The 23,230-nt window shown below is 54.2% G+C and overlaps 2 protein-coding genes across 2 annotated transcripts; both read left to right on the forward strand.

Annotated features, from left to right (window-relative positions):
- The first annotated feature begins 1,277 nt into the window (after positions 1-1,277).
- Positions 1,278-8,611, forward strand: TIMM50 (translocase of inner mitochondrial membrane 50). Its single transcript, XM_052655700.1, has 11 exons — positions 1,278-1,410; positions 2,336-2,492; positions 3,016-3,047; positions 3,253-3,274; positions 5,139-5,197; positions 5,292-5,411; positions 5,789-5,893; positions 6,001-6,099; positions 6,753-6,909; positions 7,251-7,357; positions 8,402-8,611. The coding sequence occupies exons 1-11, from the start codon at positions 1,303-1,305 to the stop codon at positions 8,501-8,503; spliced, it is 1,068 nt and encodes a 355-aa protein (XP_052511660.1). The 5' UTR covers positions 1,278-1,302; the 3' UTR covers positions 8,504-8,611.
- A 5,090-nt stretch (positions 8,612-13,701) lies between these two features.
- DLL3 (delta like canonical Notch ligand 3) lies at positions 13,702-22,053 on the forward strand. The gene is made up of 9 exons (XM_052656623.1): positions 13,702-13,770; positions 13,905-14,186; positions 15,338-15,395; positions 16,329-16,571; positions 17,472-17,689; positions 18,531-18,753; positions 20,453-21,032; positions 21,271-21,355; positions 21,944-22,053. The coding sequence occupies exons 1-9, from the start codon at positions 13,702-13,704 to the stop codon at positions 21,947-21,949; spliced, it is 1,764 nt and encodes a 587-aa protein (XP_052512583.1). The 3' UTR covers positions 21,950-22,053.
- The last annotated feature ends 1,177 nt before the right edge of the window (positions 22,054-23,230 follow it).

Raw genomic sequence — 23,230 nt, forward strand, 5'->3', positions numbered from 1 at the left:
AGAGGAGGACAACAGGACAAGATGGTTGGATGCCATCACTGACACAATGGACATGAGTTTGAGCAATCTCCAAGAGATGGTGAAGGACAGGGAAGCCTGGCATGCTGCAGTTCATGGAGTCACAAACAGTTGGGACATGACTGAGTGGTGGAACAACAATCCCTCCACAAATCTAAATAGGACCTATGGTGCAGGCTCCAGCATCTGATGGTCCTTTCCCTCGAGTCCATCTAGCAGTAACCTCAGAATCGCTGTAGCTCATCTAAGGGCTTGGGTGGGGCTGGGGAGCAGTGTAGAGAATGGGGCTTAGTACCTTAACCACCTTCACTTTTCTCATTTGATGTTCACGTCTTCTTACAAATGTAATATAACTTGTATTAAAATAGTTCAGATGTTTTAAAGGATATGTCAGGAGCACCCATGTCTCCACCACCCAATTTAGGAGCTATCTGTGTACCAAATAAGAAGGACCAGTCCATTCCCCTCCAGAAGTAACACAACCCTAAAATTCTGTGTCTTTCACCTGACTTCGTATGTTTACTACCTTAGTTGTTGCTGTTGTTTAGTCGCTCAGTCCTGTCTGACTCTTGTGACCGACGACCCCATGGACTGTAGCCCAGGTTCCTCTGACCATGGGATATTCCAGGCAAGAATACTGGAGTGGGTTGTCATTTCCTTCTCCAGGGGATCTTCCCCACCCAGGGGTGGAACCTGCGTCTCCTGCTTGTCAGGCGGATTCTTTATCACTGAGCCACCTGGGAAGTCCTTATTATCTTAGTATTTATCCCTAAATGCCGTGTGGTGATTTACATGTGGAAGATTAATCATGGCTCCCGTAGCCTCTAATTCTCGGATTTCCTCTCAATACCCTGAGCCCGCAGCGGTTCGTTTGGCTGAGCCTCCATGAAACTGGCTGACTTTCCAGACCCAGTTTAGGAAACTCAAGCAAGAAAGGGCTGGGAGAAGGGGAGGGAAGGCGGATGAGGCCTCTCGGTCGCTCGTGAGGAAGGTGTGTGAAGCTGGCTTTTAGTTTTTAGGACAAATCCAGCAACAATTGGGTCCCTTCCTTATGGCCTCCGCTTGACCTCGGGCAGTGGGTGTCCCGCCCCGTCCTGTGGCGTGGGCGCTGGAACGCCCTCCGGCCTGAGCAGGACGTGACGGCGGGAGACTCCCAGCCCGCAGCCTTTTGTCTCTCTCGGGCTCCCGTCCACCCGCCCCGCCCCTGCATTACCATTGGCCGCGGCCCCGGCGCGGGGCGGGGGGAGAGAGTGAGGAGGCGGGGTCGCGTGGCGTCAGCGCAAGATGGCGGCCTCGGCGGCGCTGTTCCTGCGATTGCGGAGCGGGCTCCGGCAAGGCGCGCGGGGGCTGTGTGCGAGGCTCGCGACGCCGCCCCCTCGGGCCCCGGACCAGGTGAGCCGGATGGGGTTGGTCCCCGGGTGCTGGGGCTCCTTCCTGTGGTTCCGGGCGGGCCGGGGCCGCCCGGAGCTTCTGGAACGCAGCACCTCAAGGTGCTGAAGGGAACGCCACGCGCGTTTTGAGTCTCTTCCCCGCTTCCCGGGGTTGGCAGCCCTGGCTTCCCCGGGATAGATGCTTGGGGACTCAAGTGTGTCCTCTGAACCTTACCTCCTCTGGATCCCACCTCTTCTGGACCCCAGCTTCTCGACCCCACGTGGGCGCCGGGGAAGGAGGGGTCACCTGCTCTGTCTCGGTGACGGTTCAGGTAATACTCGAGGGGGAGGGGCCCGGGACACTGGAGGCCCAGCCTGGCCTCGCGGTATTTTCCCCGCCCTGGTGCTCGTGGTGTTGCTAGGGCTTCTGATTCGACCTGCCTCCATCTTGACAGAGACCCTGCCCTTCTGACCTCCGGGTCCATTACTTCTGTGCCCTCCTCCCCAAGTCCCAGCAGGCGATTGCCCCTCCCTTCCGTCCCCCTCCATACGCTACTGTGAGCTCCAGACGGCTGGAGGACGCAACTCCCCGTCCTGTCCTCTTGCGTGGCCTTCAGTAGCTTGCTCCAGAAATCTTAGTCAGTGTTCAGTCAGGGTCCCTGATCGTATCTCCCTGCCCTGCTTCCCCACCCGCGCTCCGGTTCTGTAGGATCCTGGGCCCCGGGCTTGTCATCTCTTGAACCCCTGGGATCATAGCGCCAGTTTAGTTCTTGACTTTTCTGAGAGACCCAGTCCCCTACCTGCCCCTTTAGGCACACAACACCTGGAGGCCATATGGGTGTCTTCTTCCTGGCTCTCAACCTTGATTCTTCTTAGACCAGGGTGCTGGAAACACCCCGACCTTGTTTCTCTCCTTTCTTGGCCAAGCTACCCCCTCTCAATTGCAGGTTGCAGAGATTGGGAGCCGAGCAGGCACTAAGGCCCAGACGCAGGGACCACAGCAGCAGAGAAGCTCTGAGGGTCCCAGCTATGCCAAAAAAGTGGCACTCTGGCTCGCTGGGCTGCTTGGGGCTGGTGGGACCGTGAGCGTCATCTATATCTTCGGTGAGGAACATATCCCTGTCCCCCAGTTACGTTCTCTTGGCCCTCTATTCTGCTGGGGGGACTGCCCCCTCTATCCCCTAAGGACTTCACCCATCTTCTTTCCCGGGCTCCTCCCTCAGGGCAGCCAACTGGAACTTGGAAATGAGAGAAATCCCCCTACTACCCCTCTGCTCAAGGTTCTACTCCTTCTAGTTGGTTCCTGTACTAAGCTATAGGGAGTCAGTTTAAAGGGGGGAAGGAGAGGTCTGGACCAGCCCCCTAAGCTACCTTTTCCCTCAGCACCCAAAATTCCAGTCCTCCCTCTAGTCTCTTTATTCCTCAGAGACCCAGGAGACCCTGCCCCAGCCCTCCTTGTCTCAGAGACCCAGATATTCTGGCTACCAGCCCCCTCCTCTTTCTCAGGAGACCATACCTCTAGCCCCCTTCCCTCAGACCCAGGAGGCTAGGCCCTCTGCCCTCTTCCTCCCATAAGTCCCAGGAGACCAGGCCTCAAGTTTCTCATTCATCACTATCTCCCTTGCAGGAAACAATGCTGTGGATGAAAATGGTGCCAAGGTGAGTGGGAGAGAGACACAGAGGCCTTACCAGGGGTCGCATCCTGTGGGTCTCCTCCCATCTGGTCTGTTCAGGCTCCTTTCTGGTCTGGAGTGAACCCTCCCTCCCAGGAACCTTTGCCTGCTCCTCCCAGGGCCCCGGAGATTCCTTGCCTGGGTTTTGCCTCTGCTGTCCCAAACCCTTCTTTTTTCTCTCTACCTCCCAGATTCCCGATGAATTCGACAACGGTGAGTATACAATCGTAGATTCTGGGGTCCCCTGACCCTCTCTACTGTGCCCTCCCCATTTGGTTCACCCCACCCACTTCCACTGGGAGGTGGGGGAGTCAGCAGCTGTATGGCTTGGGGGAAGAGGGGCATACAGAACTCCAGTCCCCTTCCCTGGCCCCTCAGCCCAGGAGCAGATGGTCAGGGGCAGTGGGGGAGGGGACTCCTGGGTAGGTGGGACTGCCTGGGGGAGAACTGGGCTTTCTCTGCCAGACACATGGCTTCCTGTGCCTTAGATCTGAGCATCTGCAGCCCCTCACCCCCTTGTTTATGACAGCCTCTCTTTCCCACCAGGCCATAGCCCATCCAGCTCATTTCCAAAACAATGCCTCCTTCCTCCCTCCCCGCCTTCTGATTAGCCAGCTTTTAGGAAGTTTCTGACAAATTGGATAGTAGAGGGAAGCTGCCAATTCTATCACACCTGGTCCTTCCCAAGAGAAATATAAAACTGGTAGGTCCAGAAAGCCACTTGTTTGTGCTGGAGATGTTTGCAAGCCGGCATGTTATTACGTTGGTGTTGGCTCAGAGGGTAAAGCATCTGCCTGCAGTGCGGGAGACCCGGATTCAATCCCTGCGTTGGGAAGATCCCCTGGAGAAGGAAATGGCAACCCACTCCAGTATTGTAGCCTGGAAAATTCCATGGACAGAGGAGCCTGGTAGGATATAGTCCATGGGGTCACGAAGAGTCGGACACGACTGAACGACTTCACTTTCACTTTAAACTTGGCAGGTAGCTAAGTATGTGTTAACTGGGCAGATGTAGAGTCATACTATTTTAAACAAGTCAACATACTGATTTAAGGTGAACGGGTAAACCTGTAGGTTTAGTGTGTGTGTTCACAGCTTAAGTGGTGTTTCAGTGTTTTGGTTTCAAAAAGACAGGTCTAGAGATAGTAGTTTAACTACACTAAAAATACTGTATTGAAATAGGGAGTCATGTAAGATTTCTGTTTTAAACTGGACTTGGTGTATTGCTTTAAACCAGGATTTGCTAATCTCAGCCACATTGATAGCTTGGGTCATATAGTTCTTTGTCCTAGGGGAGTGTCCTGTGCATTGTAGGATGCTTAGCAGTGTCTGGGGTGTCTGTCCACTAGATGCCAGTGTTGTGACAATCAAAAATGTCTCCAGACATTGTGAAGTTTCCTGGGAAGCGAGGAACAAAATTGCTTTTTAGTTGAGAACCAACTGGTGGTGTGCTAAGTTGCTTCAGTCATGTCCAACTCTTTGCGACCCCGTGGACTATAGCCTGCCAGGCTCCTCTGTCCTGGGATTCTCCAGGCAAGAACGCTGGAGTGGGTTGCCATGTCCTCCTCCAGGGCACCTTCCTGACCCAGGGATTGAACCTGAGTCTCTTATGTCTCCTGCATCGGAGGTGGGCTCTTTACCACTAGCACCACCTGGGAAGCCCATATAGAGGTGTGTGTATTTATCGTGGCTTACCTAGATTCCACATACTCGCTTAAAGTGGGCACACCTGGAGACCTAGAGGTTCAGCGTTGACAAAATATACTGCCATAATGTTAGCAGATTTATTTATACATATGTGGGATTTAAGTGGGCAGATACAGCGTTCTATTTTATACCTGGGGTGATGTGCGGATATAAGTATTCAGATTAAAACTTGACAGGTGAATAAAAACGTTTGTTCCTACCTGGCAGTAGGTTATGTCATTCCCTTTTGCCTTGGTTCTTGGAAATGAGCTATTTCAAACCAGGTGGGTGTTTTAGGCCTGTTTGTATCCGGTAGATAAACCCCTGGTTTGTCCAGGGGGTTGAGCAGCAGCTTATCCTGGAATCCCTTTTTGCCCTGGTGTTCTCCTAGATCCAATTCTGGTACAGCAGTTGCGCCGGACATACAAATATTTCAAAGATTACAGACAGGTGAGCAGGAGCCTGGGGCCGCAGCCCCACCCCACCCCCACCATCCTCCCGCCCCCCTTGTCTGAGTCCCCAGACCTGGTCGCTCTTTTCACAGATGATCATCGAGCCCACCAGCCCCTGCCTTCTCCCAGACCCTCTGCGGGAGCCGTACTACCAACCCCCATACACGCTGGTCTTGGAGCTCACTGGCGTCCTCTTGCACCCTGAGTGGTCGGTGTGTCTTGGGGAAAGCAGCGGGTTGGGGACACCGCATAGGCCTGGGTGGCTGGCTTGTGGTGACATGGTCAGGAGCACAGATGCTGGAGCCAGGCTGGGGTTCAGCCCCCATTCTGCTCTGTGTTCTTGGGGAAGAGGGGTCACCCCTCCTTGCCTTGCGTTCCTCGCCTGTGCTGCTTCCCAGCCCGTAGGTTATTGCAGGTGTACCTTGGCACACAGTCAGTGCTAGAGGGGAGTCAGCTGTTATTGGGGGACCTGATCCTGCAGACTCTTAGACTCTCAGTTACAGCCCTGTACCAGTGGATCCCTCCGCGAGCCACAGAGACAGAGAATACTCTGGGTCTCAGCGTGTCACTGTTCTCACTGCATTTCCAGCTAGCCACTGGCTGGAGGTTTAAGAAGCGTCCAGGCATCGAGACCTTATTCCAGCAGCTCGCCCCTTTGTATGAAATCGTCATCTTTACATCGGAGACTGGCATGGTGAGGGCCCGGGGCTGGGCTGGAGTGGTTGATGCGGTAAGAGGTGAGGGAGAGCTGCAGGGCCAGGGCTCAGCCTGACCTTGTTCTTCCCCACGCCCCACCCCCAGACTGCCTTTCCACTCATCGACAGCGTGGACCCCCACGGCTTCATCTCCTACCGCCTGTTCCGGGACGCCACGAGATACATGGATGGGCACCATGTTAAGGTGCCATGTGGGGGCCATGGTGGGCCTCTGGGATTTGGGGGAAGGCTGGCACTTGTTTGCCTTGGGATCTGTTGCTGTGACTGGTGATAGGGGTCCAGGAGTCTGTGGGGCTGTGAATTGGGTCTCTTTATGGGTTGTTGTCCAAATACCCATTTGTCTTGATCGTCTATTGGGTTTCTGACTGTCTTGGTGGGTCTAGGGGTCTATGGAGTTTTTCAAGGTTCAGAGGGACATGGGTTGTAATGGAGGCTCTTGAAGGGTCTGTCTGGGTGCCTGTCTTTGTGTGACTCCATGTGTGTTGCTGTGGAACAGTCTGCACCTCTACCTGTGAGCAATTCAAAAACTTGCAACCTGTCACAAACACCAGAGGCCTATGGTTAAATGCACAAGTGGCCACCTCCCTCCCCAAGGAACCTCCGAATCAACCTGTCTGTGCGCCCAGGCTCGGGTCCAGGAGTCTGTGTGGCTTGCTCCCCACTCCCTGGAAGGTTGGGTGTCATCATCCCAGCCTGGTCTTCAAGAGGCCCTTTCGTGGTGCTCTCAGTGTGGGATTCCAAGTGTGTGTGGTCTATCTATCTGCCTCTCTCCCCGTCTTTGGTTTCCTGCCTGGCAGAGGAGCATAGGCCTTGACCTGACCTTTCACCCACTTTCAGGACATTTCGTGTCTGAATCGGGACCCGGCCCGAGTAGTAGTTGTGGACTGCAAGAAGGAAGCCTTTCGCCTACAGCCCTACAACGGCGTTGCCCTGCGGCCCTGGGATGGCAACTCCGATGACCGGGTCTTATTGGACCTGTCTGCCTTCCTCAAGAGTGAGGCTGACCCCTGACCTCCTGGGCTCTGACCCTGAAGCCCTTGACCCCCAAGGGGAATGATTGATGCTTGATCCTGGCTTGTTTTTTATGGAAAACTGGGGATTTAAGATGCAGGAGATCCATAAGCATCTTGCAGTCTTTAGAAGCTTCCTAGAATGTTGGGGATCCTCTTCTGGAGTGGTTAGAGGATGCCCAGGAATGTTCAGGGGGAGCCCTTTTAGGCTACTGAGAAGGGTCCATGTAACTCCAACCACCCCCCCAAGTGTGACCTTTACCCTTGTGGGCCCCACCTCCCTCTGGCCTTCATCCTGGCTGACCCCCACCTGCTGTGTCCCCAGCCATTGCTTTGAATGGTGTGGAGGATGTCCGAACTGTGCTGGAGCACTACGCCCTAGAGGAAGACCCACTGGAGGCTTTCAAACAGCGGCAAAGCCGGCTAGAGCAGGTGGGTGCTCAGATCCCCAGTGTGGGTGGGGGATGTCCCATCAGCTTCCCAGGCTCTTGATGGAGGAGCTCTAAGCAACCTGTCTCCACTCTGGCTGTGTGACCTCATTTCAAGGGCCTTCTCTTCCACACCACCCATCCCCGAAGGCCCTTGTAATGAGGGGTGAATAGATCCTACAGCCTGCTTTGAGGACAGGAGGCAGGAAACACCAGGCATTTGAGATAGGTCCAGAGACCTTGAAGGTTTCCCTGGTGGCTCAGATGGCAAAGAATCTGCCTGCAATGCAGGAGACCCAGTTTGATTTCTGGGTCAGGAAGATCCCCCTGGAGGAGGGAATGGCAACCCACTCTATTATTCTGGCCTGAAGAATTCCATGGACAGAGGAGCATGGCAGGCTCCAGTCCACAGGGTAACAGAGTTGGGTACGACTGAGCAGCTAACACTTCTGTCTCTCTTTTCAGAGACCTTGATGTTCTGGGGGCCCTGGTATTTTGTAGGGTGGGGGTTTGGATCAGGTCTGGGAAGAGGGATCCTTGGACCCTTGGCCCGAGGTTTGGGCAAGTTCTGATGACCTTGGTGTGATCCTCATCATTTGTAGATGGGGCTAAGAATATAGATTGAGAAAGAGATTCCCAGGCATTTAGGCTCAGGTTGACCAGGTTTGGGGTTGTGTTCCTGACTGGTGCTCCTGAGGGCACAGAGGAGAGGTCCCTGGAGATTTGGGCCTGGCATCCCTCAGCATCCAGACAGGGGTCTTAGGGCTCAGGACTGGGCACCAGGGGCTCAAGGAGCAAGATGACATCATCGGGGGAGGGCCTGGGCTAGGTCCCCAGGGTTCAGGGGACGGGGCTTATGAGAGTCTGGGCTTCTGTGGCTCACAGCTGGCTTTTTCCAATGTCTGACGGCAGTCTTTGCAGTCTGGTCTCATCCTGTGTCTGGGCTGGTGTTCTGAGGTTGTGGGTAAAGGAGTCTGGGCTGGGCAGAGGTTTAAGGATGGAGGTGGCCCTCAGGCTGACTCTCCTCTCTGTCTGCCCCCAACTCCAGGAAGAACAGCAGCGCCTGGCTGAGCTCTCCAAATCCAGCAAGCAGAACCTCTTCTTCAGCTCTCTCACCAGCCGCTTGTGGCCTCGCTCCAAACAGCCCTGACCCCTGGGCCTCTGCAAACTAAGTGCCTGGGTTCCAGGCCCGAGGCCCAGCGCTCCCAGACCATGGCTTGGGCAACCACATGTCCAATAAAGTTAATCCCAGACGGCACATTTCAGTGTCCAGAGGGTCTCCAGATGGGCATGTCAGGGTGCAGTGTGGGACACTGGGGGACCTCGTCCCACAGTGGCTGATCAGCTGCTGACCACAGAGTGGGTTGGTCTTTGACCCTGGCCTGGGAATCTGAAACCCTGGGCAGGACCCTGCCCTGCCTGTGTCTTCCTGTGTGCCGTGTGGTCTGCGCAAGTGTGTCTTCCTCTTTGGCCCCAGATTCCCTTTGGAAAAAGAAGAGGATGGCGCTGTGGGGTTGGAGCCACCAGGCTGCTGTGTAAATGTATCAAGTGTGGGCTTGTGGGGCACCATGGACCAGAGACTCCTCATGTCAAGGGGGCGGCTGCTGCCCGGCTCTGCCGGCTGGGGCCCTAAGGTGGGCCTGGAGTTGCTTGATGTTCTGATTTTTCAGTGGAAGCCAGGAACGGGGATGTTTATGTTGAATCTCTCAGTTTTAAATGTTGGCTCCTAACTCTGCAGACTGTAGCAGAACTCTGCAGTGGAACTTTCCACCATGTTCACCCCATGTACTGGCCAGTGCAGCTGCCAGTGGCCGTGGGGCCATGACGAACTTGAGATGCGGCGAGGGTAACTGAAGGATGAGATTCTTAATTTTGTTTCTTTTTAATTAATTTTAAATAGCCACCTGGGGCTCCTGGCTCCTGCATTGGGTGACACATTTGGGTATCATTTAAGTGTGAATTCCACGCTTTGTTTTCGGAAGCACAGAGTCTCAACCACTGGACAGTTAGGGAAGTCCCTCCAGACTCCCAAATCCAAGTTCAGATCCAAGCCCTACCACTCCCTGACTTGTGTGGTCACAAGCAAATGAGCAAGTTAACTTCTGTGCTCTGTGCCTCAATTGCCACATCTGTGAAATACTAGTACTCACCTCACAGGCTAGGCTTGAGGGTGGATGGAGACCCTCCACAAAGACACTCAGATGGCAGCTGTGGGAACCTCGCAAGCACCTTTCTGCCTCCCTTTCCTCAGCTGTAAAATGGCGATGATAACACCTGTCTTAGAGTGGTCGGGAGGAGTAAATGGGCTCATGCTGAGGCTGTATGTATATTCAGTGGAGCTTATTGTTGCCAGGCCATATTGGTTCTTCACAGGCTGAACTGTACTATCTTGGCAGGCCCCCCCACCAGCTGTCTTAGCCTCCTGCTCCAGCCAGTGTTTAGTGCTAATACTAGTTAAATACTTATAGAAAGCGCTTCCCTCGTATTTGTTAAAATAATTAAAATGTATTTGAAACTGTGCAGGCCAGATTGAACTTTTGAACTCCGGTAGATTTTTTTTAAAAGCTCACAGATGTCTATAAGGAATTTAAAATTGCAACTCCCCACCCCCACCTGGAAGTGTTACCATGAGATATACCATTTGTAATCCAAGAGCAAGTTTCCCAAAATCCAGTATTCTTGCCTTGAGAACCCCATGAACAGTATGAAAAGGCAAAATGATAGGATACTGAAAGGGGAACTCCCCAGGTCAGTAGGTGCCCAATATGCTACTGGAGATCAGTGGAGAAATAACTCCAGAAAGAAGGAAGGGATGGACCCAAAGCAAAAACAATACCCAGTTGTGGATGTGACTGGTGATAGAAGCAAGGTCCGATGCTATAAAGAGCAATATTGCATAGGAACTGCTGGGAGGGATTAGGGGCAGGAGGAGAAGGGGACGACAGGATGAGACGGCTGGATGGCATCACTGACTTGATGGACGTGAGTCTGAGTGAACTCTGGGAGTTGGCGATGGACTGGGGGGCCTGGCGTGCTGCGATTCATGGGGTCGCAAAGAGTCAGACACGACTGAGTGACTGAACTGAATGCAACGTATTTGGGGCTCGTGATCCTGGGGAGAGTGGATTGTGGACGGAGCCATTGCAAGTGAATGTTCACCTACCAGAGGAGGTGACACATGGAGCCTTCTGAACTAAGACTCGGATCTGTCCACCCACGGGGCATGAAAGGAGGAAGTACCTCAGTTCATTGGCCTGTAGCCCCTGGGAATTAGGGCTAGCACTCTGGGCAGTGCTTCAGTCCAGGGGGTTCCCCCAGGCGTTTTCCCCACCGCTGTGCTGGTTTGGGGATGGTGTAGTCAGGTCCTGGTCAAAGCTGGAGGGGAGGAGAGGGCATTTGACTGGTGCCAGGTGGTCTCTGAGACACTGCTTATGCAACGTTGCCTTGGGTGTTTATATTAAATGCTCGGGCTGCATCAGGGCATCCTTCAGTTGGCAGGACTGGGCCAACATTAAGGCATAATTTCCAGGTTGCACACCAATCACAAGTCATGTGACCCTGGGCAAGGTCTCAGCTTGCTCATTTATAAGAGGTTAATAATAGGACTTCTCTCAGCAAATACAAGTACCAACTGCCAGACCTCATTTTAGGCACGAGGGTGCATCAGTGAACAAACTAGAGAAAAAGCTCTGCTCTCAAGGTGATGTTTTCATAGAGGAGACAGAAAATGGTCTGATTGCTTGGGGTAAAATAAATGCATGAAGAAAAGTATGATAAGGAGATAGAGTGGTTTGGGGACTGGAGTACTGTTTTAGATTGAACTGAACAGTCAGGGAAGGCCCGGAAGGATGTGTTTGAGCAGAGATCAGAATGAAATGAGGCAAACCACGGAGAGATTAGTGCCAGGCATGGTCACCCCAAGGCCTTTGCACTTGCTATTCCCTTTTCGTAAACTTTTTTTGAGATCCATAGGGCTCCTTCCCCTCCTTTAGGTCTTTGCTCAGATGTCACCTCAGCGTGGCCTTCTGTGGGCTCTAAGATGGGCACATAAGGGAGAGTCCTAAATAGCCAAGAAGATGTTTGGAACGCCCTTAAGGTACACATGTAGACCTGAGAGAATTCACAGGAAACAGGCCTGGCACAAACCCTCAATAAAGGCTGGCAGTTTTTACAATCTTTAAAAATTTTGAGCTGTATCAGACCTGGAATCTGTTACCTTTTCCAGTTACGATTCAGGGCAGGAATTTGCCTTCCCCAACAGCTAACGGCTATGCAAACTCCACGTGAGTATCTCCTAGGATGGGATGCTCACTGCTCTACCTATCCCAGAAGAGGGCCTAATTTGCCTCCCAGTAACTGTGATCTACAAGGTTCTATGGCTTCGGGGCCACAGAACTTGTTGAGTACGGGGAACGTGTCACTCAGTCATGTCCAACCCTTTGCAGTCCCATGGACTGCCAGGCTCCTGTGGCCATGGGACTCTCCAGGCAAGATACTGGACTGAGGAGCCATTCCCTGGAACCGAGGTCTTCTGCGTTGCAGGCGGATTCTTTACCATCTGAGCCACCAGGGGCATCTCAGAAGTCTGAAGGCACTGGGGAGCCACGGCAGAGTCTATGTAGGAGAGGGCCATGGTCAGATGTGTGCTTAGAAAGACCTTACTAGCCACAGTGGTCACGGCTGGTATAGAGGAGACATGGGGGGAGTGGGGCTGTGGGGACACAAGGGGTGCCTGACCCCCTTGGGGAGTGTTAGGGAAGGCCTCCCACGGGAGGAGAAGTCTGAATGGTAAGAACAGAATTAAAGAAGGAAGTGGAAAGCATATACAAGTAGAAGGAAAATCTGTGCAAAGAAAGCTGGGATGTTCTGCACAATTGACCACGGCCCGCCCCTGCCCAAATCCTCCTTGACTCCCATCCTCAGGACGATGAACAAACTGTTTAGATTGAGTCCTTTTATTCATTAAAAATGCCAGAGCCCTCACTGTATGCCTGGCTCTACTGAGCTGTGGTGGATTGAGCACCTTCTCCAAAAGAAGAATATGTATGTACGTAACTGAACTTGGATTTTCCTTTTTAATTATTAGCCTCTAAGTAGGATATTTTTTTTTAATTCTAGCAGGGAAAAAAAAAGTTAACTACATCTAAAGGGCTTTGCTCAGCACCTGGCACGGAGTAAAATGATTATGGCCAGAGGGCTGGAACATCTGCTCTAACTGGCTGGCCTTGCGGACGTCCTGGAATACTAAGGGGCTTCTGGAGGGCGCGGGGGTGGCCCCCTCTTCCATTCATCCTAGAGTGGAGGGAGCGGGCCCCTGATCTGTGAGGACAGAATTTCCTGCCCATTTGCTGCTCACACCTTCCGGAGGCCAAACGGGCAGCCCAGCTGCGGCCCTAAGGGGGAGGGGCGCGGCCGCCCGGCAGATGGCGGCATTTACATACAGCTGGGAGTCCCCTCTGAGGCGGGGCGTCTGGTGCGTCTGTGATGGGGGGGCGGGGGCGGGGAGTTGGGAGGGTGGCTTTGTTTTGGGGAGGGGAACATACTTGAGCATGCAGGCATACACACGCACACACGGGTCCACAAAGAACACTGGATCTTCATCCTAGCCACACAGGGCTACACCCCTGGACCTTCCACACCCAGACTCCTTCACACACAGATCCTCACTCATTCACAGCCTGGTGCAGACCTTACCATGTACACAAACCCAGCCACCTAGAGGCAGCTGCACAGACCACAAAGTCACAGGTTCCTACAACTATACAGGAGCTCACAGTCACGCACTCAACTGCACGGAGAGGCATCTACACAGCCACGGCAATCTCAGAAAGTCACACAACCATGAAATCATGTTCGTCGTCATGCAGGTGTGAGCATGCGACCGCCCCTCCCACCACCGCACACCGCACACACAATCTTAGAATTATTTACGACTTCACAAAGAGGTTTAACCATACAGTTTCAGGCACACGTGGAGCTACACAATCTCACCTAGACACACAATCACAGTCACGTGTACCCTCCCCTTCCTGTAGCTCTTATACCACATACATACTTACTGAGTCTTAAAATCATATCCAACCTGACACGCGAGCTTAACCCCCAACCCCACCCTGTCCTCAGTCACACAAGGTTGTGCCCACAACGGCATGTAAGATCACACACTCACTACATCGCCTGTGGCCGGGACAGGATCTCACTGTCGCTCCAGCGCGCTGCTCTCCTTCCCCTGCGACCTCCTCCCCTGGGGTCCCCCGAAGCCCGCGGCTGCCCGAAGGGGCGGAGCCGTCCTCTCAGATATAAGGCTCCGAAGCCCGCAGCTGCGGCTCCCAAAGCCCCCGAAAGGCCATGGTCGCCCCGCAGATGCCCCAGCTCCTCTCCTCGACGGTGATCCTGGCGCTCTTTTTCCTTCCCCAGGTCAGAGCCAACGTGGAAGGGGGGTATGGGAGGGAGGGAGACCCGGGAGTCTTGGGGACAGGGCGCGGGAAGGATGAGACGCCGGCTTCCCCCCCGCCCCGGTCCCCCTCACGCGGTTCCCCTCTCCGCCCCAGGCACAGCCGGCCGGCGTCTTCGAGCTGCAGATCCACTCTTTTGGGCCGGGACCAGGTCCGGGCGCCCCGCGGTCCCCCTGCAAGCCCGGGGGCTCCTGCCGTCTCTTCTTCAGGGTCTGCCTGAAGCCAGGGCTCTCCGAGGAGACCGCCGAGGCTCCTTGCACCCTGGGCGCGGCGCTGAGTGCCCGCGGGCCGGTCTACACTGCGCAACCTGGAGCGCCAGCGCCGGAACTGCGGCTGCCGGACGGCCTCCTGCGAGTGCCTTTCAGGGACGCCTGGCCGGTGAGACCCAGCCCCGGGGCATTCCCCTGTGGGGGCCTCACCAGAACCTCGGCTGCCATCTGCCCTCAAACTTCCAACACCCTGCCCTCCTGGGACTCCAAATTCCCAGTACCGCTATCTCGAATTCCACATTCTCACACGCGGAAACCCTACCCATGCGCGCATGCTCAGCAGCTAAGTTGTGTCCGACTCTTGCGACCCAGTTTTCTGACTCCAACTTGCCCTCTAGGGATCCCAAATCCACCCTCCCCCAACCCACATCTTGAAACCCGAATTCCCAGAACCCTACGCTTACCTTCTGGAAATTCTCAATTCCCAGAACCCTCCCCGTGTTGCTTGGGGATCCCTAAACACTGGGATCCTAATTTTTATCCCCAAATTTCCTTGCACCTGGGGACCCTTCTACACTCTGTCTTGGGTACCCCCAATATCTTCTCACCTTATCTCACACCTTTCAGTCGGGGCCTGAATCCATGACTTTTTCACCTCCAAAATCTTATTTCCCATCCCACAACCCTCAAAGCATAGGGGCGAACACAGGTTTTTTTTAAAATTCTAGACCCCTGTCCTTTTAGGGAAGTGACTTTCTCTTTTCCAGCCTCAGCTCCCTCATCTGTAAAACAAACGGGGGACCATCATGGTAGATCACAGCAGTCCCTTTTGAGGGATTCAACTAGGTATCTTGAGTTCCCACATAGTGAGTGCTCAGTTGTCATTGTTCATTCACTCAGTGGTGTCCGCCTCTTTGCGACCCCATGGATTGCAGCACACCAAACTTCCCTGTCCTTCACCATCTCCCAGAGTTTGCTCAAATTCATATCTATTGAGTTGATGCCATCCAACCATCTCATCCTCGGTCATCCCCTTCTCCTCCTGCCTTCAATCTTTCCCAGCATCAGGGTGTTTTCCAATGAGTCAGCTCTTCACATCAGGTGGCCAAAGTATTGGAACTTCAGCATCAGTCCTTCAATGCTCAATAAAGACAGCTGAAAAAGTCATTCCTTCCCTGGGCCAGTCCCTGTGGGAATCGTCCTGTCCATGTCTGGCATCCAGCACGGTCATCATTCTTTTCCCCTAAAGTCTGGCCTTGACCAGTACCTGTCCTGACCACTGTCTTCATTCTTTTCTCCCACCTTCCTCCACCCAACCAGGGCACCTTCTCTCTCATCATCGAAACCTGGAGAGAGGAGTTAGGTGGACAGATTGGAGGTGAGTGTCTTCAGTTCCGGGTCTTTGCTGCGGAGTGTGGGGGCTCCAGGGAGTTGGGGGCATGATGTGAGGTCAAGGAGAGTACATTGGGCTGTCCATAGGGTGGGGTGTTCACAGAATTGCTGCCCCCAACTGTGTCGTCACAGTTCTAGAGTGTGGTGTGGGCCGTTGACAGCCCCAGGACTCTTGGCGTGTCGATACAGAAATGTCCTGACATCAGACAAAGCGGGTTGGGGGCCTGGAGAAGCTCTCTTACTCTCTTGGAATTGAGTCAGTGGACCAGGATATAATATTTAACAGTCCTGCTCTGTCACCATCTGATTTTGAGAACCCAGGGTCCAATATGAGTTACTTTCTTGTTCTTGTATGCCAAGCTCTGTCACCTTGTCTACATAGAGGGCCCCAGGAGCCCTTTGGGACGTTGCAGTTTCACCAGAGAGGTTTCAGGGAGGGACAATCGATTATCTTAACCTTAACTGGAGGGGAACTTTGGTGCTATATAAGACCCACTGTGGGGGGTCTGTCACCATTTTCATATAAGAAGATCCTGAGGCACAATTTGGAGGTGTTTTGACCTCACTTCAAAGACTGTCATTGTCCCTTGGCCATAAAGGGGTATCTATCATACGTCCCAGGGTGGTTAAGAGGTCTCTTCACTACTTTAATATGCAAAGATCCTAGGGCAAAATACAGGGGCATTTCAGCTTCGGGAGCACCGTTATCATCATGACGGTCATCAGGATCGCGTCATCAAAGATCCCCAGGGCTCACTGGCGGTGTTTGCAGCCTTGCTAAGTAACTGTTATCCTCAGAACTCAAAAGGCGTGTTTTGACCTCCTTGAGATGGGCAGGGAGAGTGCGAGCCTGCGCCCTCCGTCTCCAACCCGAGACTGAGTCGGGCCGCATCCCAGCACATCTCCCTTCTCCCCGCAGGTGCCGCCTGGAGCCTGCTGGCGCGCGTGGCCGGCCGGCGTCTGCTGGCAGCTGGGGGCCCATGGACCCGGGACGTGCAACGCGCAGGCGCCTGGGAGCTGCGCTTCTCCTACCGTGCGCGCTGCGAGCCGCCGGCCGTCGGGGCTGCGTGCGCGCGCCTCTGCCGCTCGCGTGGCGCTCCCTTGCGATGTGACCCGGAACTGCGTCCCTGCGCGCCCGTTGAGGACGAGTGCGAGGCACCGCGTGAGTCCTGCATTCAACCCCACCCCATCCCGTCACGGCCCCCAAGCCCCTTTCACAACCTGGTTACCCGCTTCAAGGAACTGGGGACGCGAGAACCTCTCCCCAGTTCCACTCAGGGTCTTCAGCCCGCTCCCAGGATCCAGCTACCACCTTCAGGGAAAGCCCTGCCTGGACGCTCCAGCCCCGTTCCCTCTTCCCAGCACTCTTGTCTCCCCCAGTTGGAATCTCACACCCATTTCCCATCTTGTACCCCCAGTTCATCCCCTAATCCATACTCACACCCCTTTCCCGATGCTCAGACCCCAAAGCTTTTCTAATTCTGGGGCTTTCCTACTCCTACTCAGGAACTTGGATATCTCCTCCCATTCCCCACCGCCCTGCCCCACCAATCCCCGCTCCCTGCGATTGCACTCCAGACCCCACTGTGTTCTAAAGCTTGGGATCCCCACCTACCTGGATACCCCAATGTCTGAGCCCCTAGAACTCCCAGGCTTACCATATCCTCCCAGACCGGCCCTAATCCAAGGCCCTCCCATTTCCCCTGAAAGGCTGGGGGGTCCCTCCTCAATCTTCTTTCTTCCTTTCCCTCTCTCCAGGCTCAGACCTGGGAGCCCCCACTCCATTCTCCTTCCAAGAGCACAGACTCTGGAACTCATTGGTCTGGGTTTTAAATCCTCCCTCTACTGCTTCCTTGCTGGGTGAATCACCCCGCCTCTTGGGGCCCCAGTTTCCCTGTCTGTAAACGGGGGTTTCAATACCAGGTAGCATAGTGGGTTGTCAGTCACAAAGATCAAACAAGGGATGCAGGGAAAGTGCTCAGAATGGTCTCTGATTTCCTATCCTCCTGACTCTGCCCTTCATCAATATTCCTCTTCCTTCTGCCTCTCCTTCCCCCCACAGCGGTGTGTCGAGCAGGCTGCAGCCCAGAGCACGGCTTCTGTGAGCAGCCCGATGAGTGTCAATGCCTGGAGGGCTGGACTGGGCCCCTCTGCACAATCCCTGTCTCCAGCAGCAGCTGCCTCAGCTCCAGGGGCCCATCGTCTGCCACCACTGGATGCCTCGTGCCTGGGCCTGGGCCCTGTGATGGGAACCCGTGTGCCAATGGGGGCAGCTGTAGTGTCAGTATCAACCCTCCCACCTCATCCTGGACTACTCGGGGAGTCCCCTGTCTGGGGCTCCATGACACGGCGGCCTCAGGGAGGCTAGCTATCAGGGAGGGCTTCCTGGAGGTCTCCAGCCTGCATCTGGGGCTCTGAAGTAGGATGAGGTGATGGGGGTTGGAGAGAGCAGACCCAGTGGGTGGCACCTAAAGGTGTGGATGTGGGAATGCTGAGGGATCCTGTGGGGTAGGGAACAACTCAGGGCTCAGGTAAGGGTGGTGGGACCAGGTGGGTTGAGGATTCGGGATGGGCGAGCATCAGAGAAGACTTCCTGGAGATGGGCCTGGGCTGGGCTTCTGAAGTCCAGTTTGGTGGATGGGGGGTGATTGGAGAAGCTAGACCAGATGAGTGGCCTAGGGGAAGCAAAGGTGGTGGTGGGGGTGAGCCTGGGATGAAGCAGAGCTCAGTGAGGGGGCCAGTGACAAACACTCAGCGTTGAAGTTAGAGGGAGGGTATGAAAAGGGGAGACCCAGGGAAGGCTTCATGGAGGAGGCGGGCTTAGAGCTAGGATCTGGAATTAGGCCAGGGCCACGCAGGCAGCATCAGGGAGGGCAGACAGGGCGGGCAGCATTTGATCGGCAAAGGTATAGAGGTGGGAATGGAATCTCTCTGGGCCTCCAGAGCCTCCCCTCTGTGGGGCTGGGTGGGCAGACCCAGAAACACAGAACAGAGGGGTTGTCTTGGCCCAGGGACTTCCCCAGGAGGCCTCTGTGACCTGGGAGGTGGGACCGGAGTGAGGAGTGGGATAGGGTTTCACTCCAAGGGAATGCTGATCCCAAGTCTTCTTGCCTGTGCCCAGGAAACCCTGGGGTCCTTTGAATGCACCTGTCCCCGAGGGTTCTACGGGTTGCGGTGTGAGGTGAGCGGGGTGACATGTGCGGATGGACCTTGTTTCAACGGTGGCTTGTGTGTGGGGGGCGCAGACCCCGACTCTGCCTACATCTGCCACTGCCCGCCCGGTTTCCAAGGCTCCAATTGTGAGAAGCGGGTGGACCGGTGCAGCCTGCAGCCATGCCGGAATGGTGAGGTGGGGAGAACAGAGTGGTGAGGGATGAAGGTGGGGGACCCTGCATGGTCAGTGGGCAAGAAAAGGGCTTGGCTCACACAGTTGCGGGGCGGGGTAGGCGGATCCTGATTCTGCCCTGAGGCCTGAGGAAGTGATCCTCCCCCCGGCTGCCCAGCCTCAGTTTGTTCTGTGAACTGGGTGAGATGCTATTCCTATCTCAGAAATCTTTGTTGACCATTCACTGTGTGCCAGGCCCTGTTTTGGGAATGCAGTAGGAAATGAGATGGAAACTCCTACCATCATAGAGGAACTTCCCAGGTGGCGCTAGTGGTAAAGAACCCACCTGTCAATGTAGGTAGACATGATGCAGGTTTGATCCCTGGGGTTCAAACCAGGTTTGAACCTCCTGGAGGAAGGCACGGCAACCCACTCCAGTATTCTTGCCTGGAGAATCCCATGGACAGAGGAGCCTGGCAGGCTGCAGTCCATAGGGTCGCACATGACTGAAACGACTTTGCATGCACACAGACACACGAAGGTTAGATGGTGATAAAAACCTAAGAAGAAAAATAAAGCCGGGGGCGGGGGGTGGGGAGTAGTGTGTATGGGTGGCAGATTGACATGTCAGCTAGAATGGGTAGGGAAGGCCATGCTGAAGGTCCGGAGGGAGTCATGTGGGAGTCTGAGGGAAGAGTATGTTCCAGGAGGGATGAGCATGTGCAAAGACCCTGAGGCAGGAATGTGCTGAGGACGGTGGGGAAGCGGGTGTGGTTGGAGCAGAGTGAGTGAGGGTTGATTCAGAGATGAGGTCAGGGAGGTCAGCCTGTAGGGCTTCATGGGTTACGGAGAGGATTTTGGTGTTACCCTGAGGGAGATGGAGCCACAGAAGGGTACTGATTTGATATAGGTATTACAGCATTAAAGGAGATCAGGAATGTGAAGGGCTCAGTGAGCTCTTCTTCTTATAATACTTGTTGTTTAGTCGCTAAATCTTGTGGGACTTTCTGTGACCCCATGGTCTGTAGCCCACTAGGCTCCTCTGTCTGTGGGATTCCCCAGGCAAGAATACTGGACTGGGTTGCCTTTTCCTTTTCCAGAGGATCTTCCCGAATGGAGCCACCGGGGACGCCTTTTAGAAGCCCACTGCTCTCCCAAACACTCATTGAGTGTGTTTACTCTGGGCTGAGTGGTACTGGGGACACAGTAGTGACCAGGACAGCTCTGCGCTCTGTCCTCAGAGGGGTATCAGTCCAGAAGGGAAGACAGAGTCGTCCTCAGACAGAGCCAACAGTGGCTAAGGGAGCGCAGGGCTGGGATGGAGGAAGAATCAGGGATGGCTTCCGGGAGGAGGGGGCGCCTGAGTACATCTGAGAAGAGAGCAGGGGAAAAGAATGGGAGAAAAGGAGGAAGAGAAAGGGGAGGAGGAGGCATGGGCAAAGGCAAGGTGGTTCAGACCCGTCGTTCTGGAACTGTTAACTATTTCAGTACGGTTAAAGCCGAGACAAAAAGACAAACAGAGGTGTGAGGCTCAGTCAATCCAAGACCACTCGGGGGGAAAGGAGGCGGGCTGGCTTTCCAGGCGAACTCCCAGAGCCTTTGAATTAAACGAGATAGAGGGGGCCCAGAGAAGAGGTGAGGGCGGGGACTTCCGAGCTGAGAAAAAGAAGCGCGGGTGGGTCGGGGGAGCCGCTACCCTGATGCTCCCTTCCCCACAGGCGGACTCTGCTTGGATCTGGGCCACGCCCTCCGCTGCCGCTGCCGCGCCGGCTTCGCGGGGCCGCGCTGCGAGCACGACCTGGAAGACTGCACCGGCCACACCTGCGCCAACGGCGGCACTTGCCTGGAGGGAGGCGGCGCGCGCCGCTGCTCCTGCGCGCTGGGCTTCGGCGGCCGCGACTGTCGGGAGCGCGCCGATCCGTGTGCCGCGCGCCCCTGCGCCCACGGCGGCCGCTGCTACGCGCACTTCTCCGGCCTCGTCTGCGCCTGCGCGCCGGGCTACATGGGCGCGCGGTGCGAGTTCCCGGTTCACCCCGACGGCGCGGGCGCATTGCCGGCGGCCCAGCCCGGCCTGAGACAGAGGGACCCACAGCGCTTCCTTTTGCCGCCAGCTTTGGGACTGCTGGTGGCCGCGGGCTTGGCCAGCGCTGCGCTCTTGCTGGTCCACGTGCGACGCCGTGGCCCTAGCCGGGATACTGGGCCTCGCTTGTTGGCGGGGACCCCGGAGCCATCGGTCCACGCGCTCCCTGATGCACTCAACAACATGAGGACGCAGGAAGGTCCCGGGGATGGCCCGAGGTGAGGGGCTCGATCGCAGACGTAAGCCTTGAGCTCCTTGGCTGCTTTCATTAATCTCTGTGGTGCAATTGGCCTGAGTCCTTGATGGACCTTCCTGATTGGTCTGTTTCTCTCCAGCCTTTTTCTGGTTGGGTCGTTTCACAAGTCCCTTGGTTGGCTTTGGGTTCCTCTCTGTGGCGGGTGGGAAAACAGGATATGAGAATTTAAAGGGTCTAGATCTTACTTTTCTCCCCCGTAGCCCATCCTCAGACTGGAGTCACCCTGAAGATGGAGACGCTCGTTCGATTTACGTCATATCTGCTGCTTCCGTGTATGCTCGGGAGGTAGTTAACCCACCTCTCCCGCCTCTGCGCACTTTGGGCACAATGGACAGAGGCAGCCCCTGCTTTAGCTGTAGATCCTCTTTCTCCGTAAAATGGGTGTGGGGTGGGGGTGGGTAGAGTCTCTGGAAGATTCTAAAGGCCACTTCTCAGTTTTCACTTGATTTAGTTCTGTTTCTTGCCTGGAGAATCCCAGGGACGGCGGAGCCTGGTGGGGTGCCGTCTTTGGGGTCGCACAGAGTCGGACACGACTGAAGCGACTTAGCAGCAGCAGCAGCAGCATCCCTTTTAACTGTCCTTTTGAGCTCCTTGGCATCTTCTCTTTAGATGACCTTTGGGCCTCAAGAGGTGGGGAGCTTCAGGCTTGAGCTTCTCCACTGATTTCCAGTCACTGGAGAGAGGGAGGAAAGGCAGAGGGCAGCCCCCCTTCCCCTTATTTTCGCCCTACCCATTGGCTTGGGGGATCTTAGTTCCGGTTCAGGGATGGAACCCAGGTCTCCTGCATTGAAAGCCTGGATTCTTAACCACTGGACCGCCGGGGAAGTCCCAGAGGCAACCCTTTCTAATGCTTCCTACTTACTCTGTTTCTAGGCTTGACCTGGCCCTTCTCCATGAGCACGTGGAAACAGAACCTGAATGTTTTTGTGTTTTCCGCTTCAGACACTTAGGAGTTCAAGCTGGAAAGGGTGACGGGGAGAATTTTGCCATTGGAAGTTGTACATAGTGGTTATTTATATCCTGTCTCTCTTTCTCTCCCTATCCCTCCAGAGACATCTATAAAAGCTCTTAGTTTGATCAGCTTTGACTCATCAAGTTGAGTGCTTTGTATGTGGTGTTGGGGCTGAGGGAAGAGATTTTTGTCTCCTGAGAAGAATAATAGACAAGATTCTGTTGCAGAGGGTTGGAAATAACTCAAAGTTGTTTACATAAACAAGAGAATTTATTAGTTCATAAAATTGAAAATCCCGTGGCAGGTGTCGCTTCAGCAGGACTGAGTTCAGAGGCTCAATGTTTTTCTCCAGTTATCTCTGGGAGGACTTCATATGTAGGATGGATGGGCTTTCACTGCCCCTGGCTTGTCACATGGCCTTACCTGAACTAGTGGCCAGACAAGTATGACTTATTTTGATTGGCCAGGCTTGGCCATTTGCCTGGTGTGTGGCGGGGATTAAGGTTAGCCTGTTCAAATCACATGGAATACGTGAGCAAAAGAGTGTCCCTTTCTCTACCAAAAGTCAGGGTTTGTTTTTAATACTAGATGTAAGTACTGTACATGGCAGGCAAAAAAACAGAACCAGTTGGTGAGAACAGAAAGAACCTATTCTACAGAGGAATGGGAGGCTCAGAGAGTGGGGTAATTGTTGCTGCTCCTTCCTAATGAGATGGAGCAAATCTAAGATCTAGTAGAGAGGGGGATATCTTCCTAAATTTGAGGACTGTCCTAAAACAGCGCATCATACATCTAATACTACTTCGACCACTGAAGCTATAAAGAGTCTGCATCAGGACTTCTCTGGCTCTCCAGTAGTAAGACTCCACACTTTTCTGTGTGGTATGGTGCAGCCAAATAAATAAATAAATGAATTTTTTAAAAAGCCCACATCAGCCAATTTCTGACAGTCCTCCTTCCCCGTATTTTCTAATGGCTGGGACAGTGCCCAAACACCTTTGGAAATGAGCAAAATCATAGGGGTGAAAGATGAGAGAACGGTGAGAAAAGTAACAACAAATGAAGGAGTCCTTCTATGAAGGACATCAGCCAAGGGATCCACATATTCTTTAAAAAAATTTTTTTTATTGAAGTATAGTTGATTTACATATATTCTTTTAATTTAGTCAGCAGATATCATGTTGAATACATACCTATATGTACAAACT

The sequence above is a fragment of the Budorcas taxicolor genome, chromosome 18 (genome assembly GCF_023091745.1).
Source record: "Budorcas taxicolor isolate Tak-1 chromosome 18, Takin1.1, whole genome shotgun sequence".
Classification (NCBI taxonomy): Eukaryota; Metazoa; Chordata; class Mammalia; order Artiodactyla; family Bovidae; genus Budorcas; species Budorcas taxicolor.

Excerpts from the sequence above, each read along its gene's own strand:
- TIMM50 (XM_052655700.1), top strand. The coding sequence starts at position 1,303 with ATGGCGGCCTCGGCGGCGCTGTTCCTGCGATTGCGGAGCGGGCTCCGG. Across the intron at positions 5,894-6,000 it reads TTACATCGGAGACTGGCATG|ACTGCCTTTCCACTCATCGA; the intron begins GTGAGGGCCCGG and ends CCCCACCCCCAG. Across the intron at positions 7,358-8,401 it reads GGCAAAGCCGGCTAGAGCAG|GAAGAACAGCAGCGCCTGGC; the intron begins GTGGGTGCTCAG and ends CCCCAACTCCAG.
- DLL3 (XM_052656623.1), top strand. The coding sequence starts at position 13,702 with ATGGTCGCCCCGCAGATGCCCCAGCTCCTCTCCTCGACGGTGATCCTG. Across the intron at positions 15,396-16,328 it reads GTTAGGTGGACAGATTGGAG|GTGCCGCCTGGAGCCTGCTG; the intron begins GTGAGTGTCTTC and ends TTCTCCCCGCAG. Across the intron at positions 17,690-18,530 it reads CCAATGGGGGCAGCTGTAGT|GAAACCCTGGGGTCCTTTGA; the intron begins GTCAGTATCAAC and ends GCCTGTGCCCAG.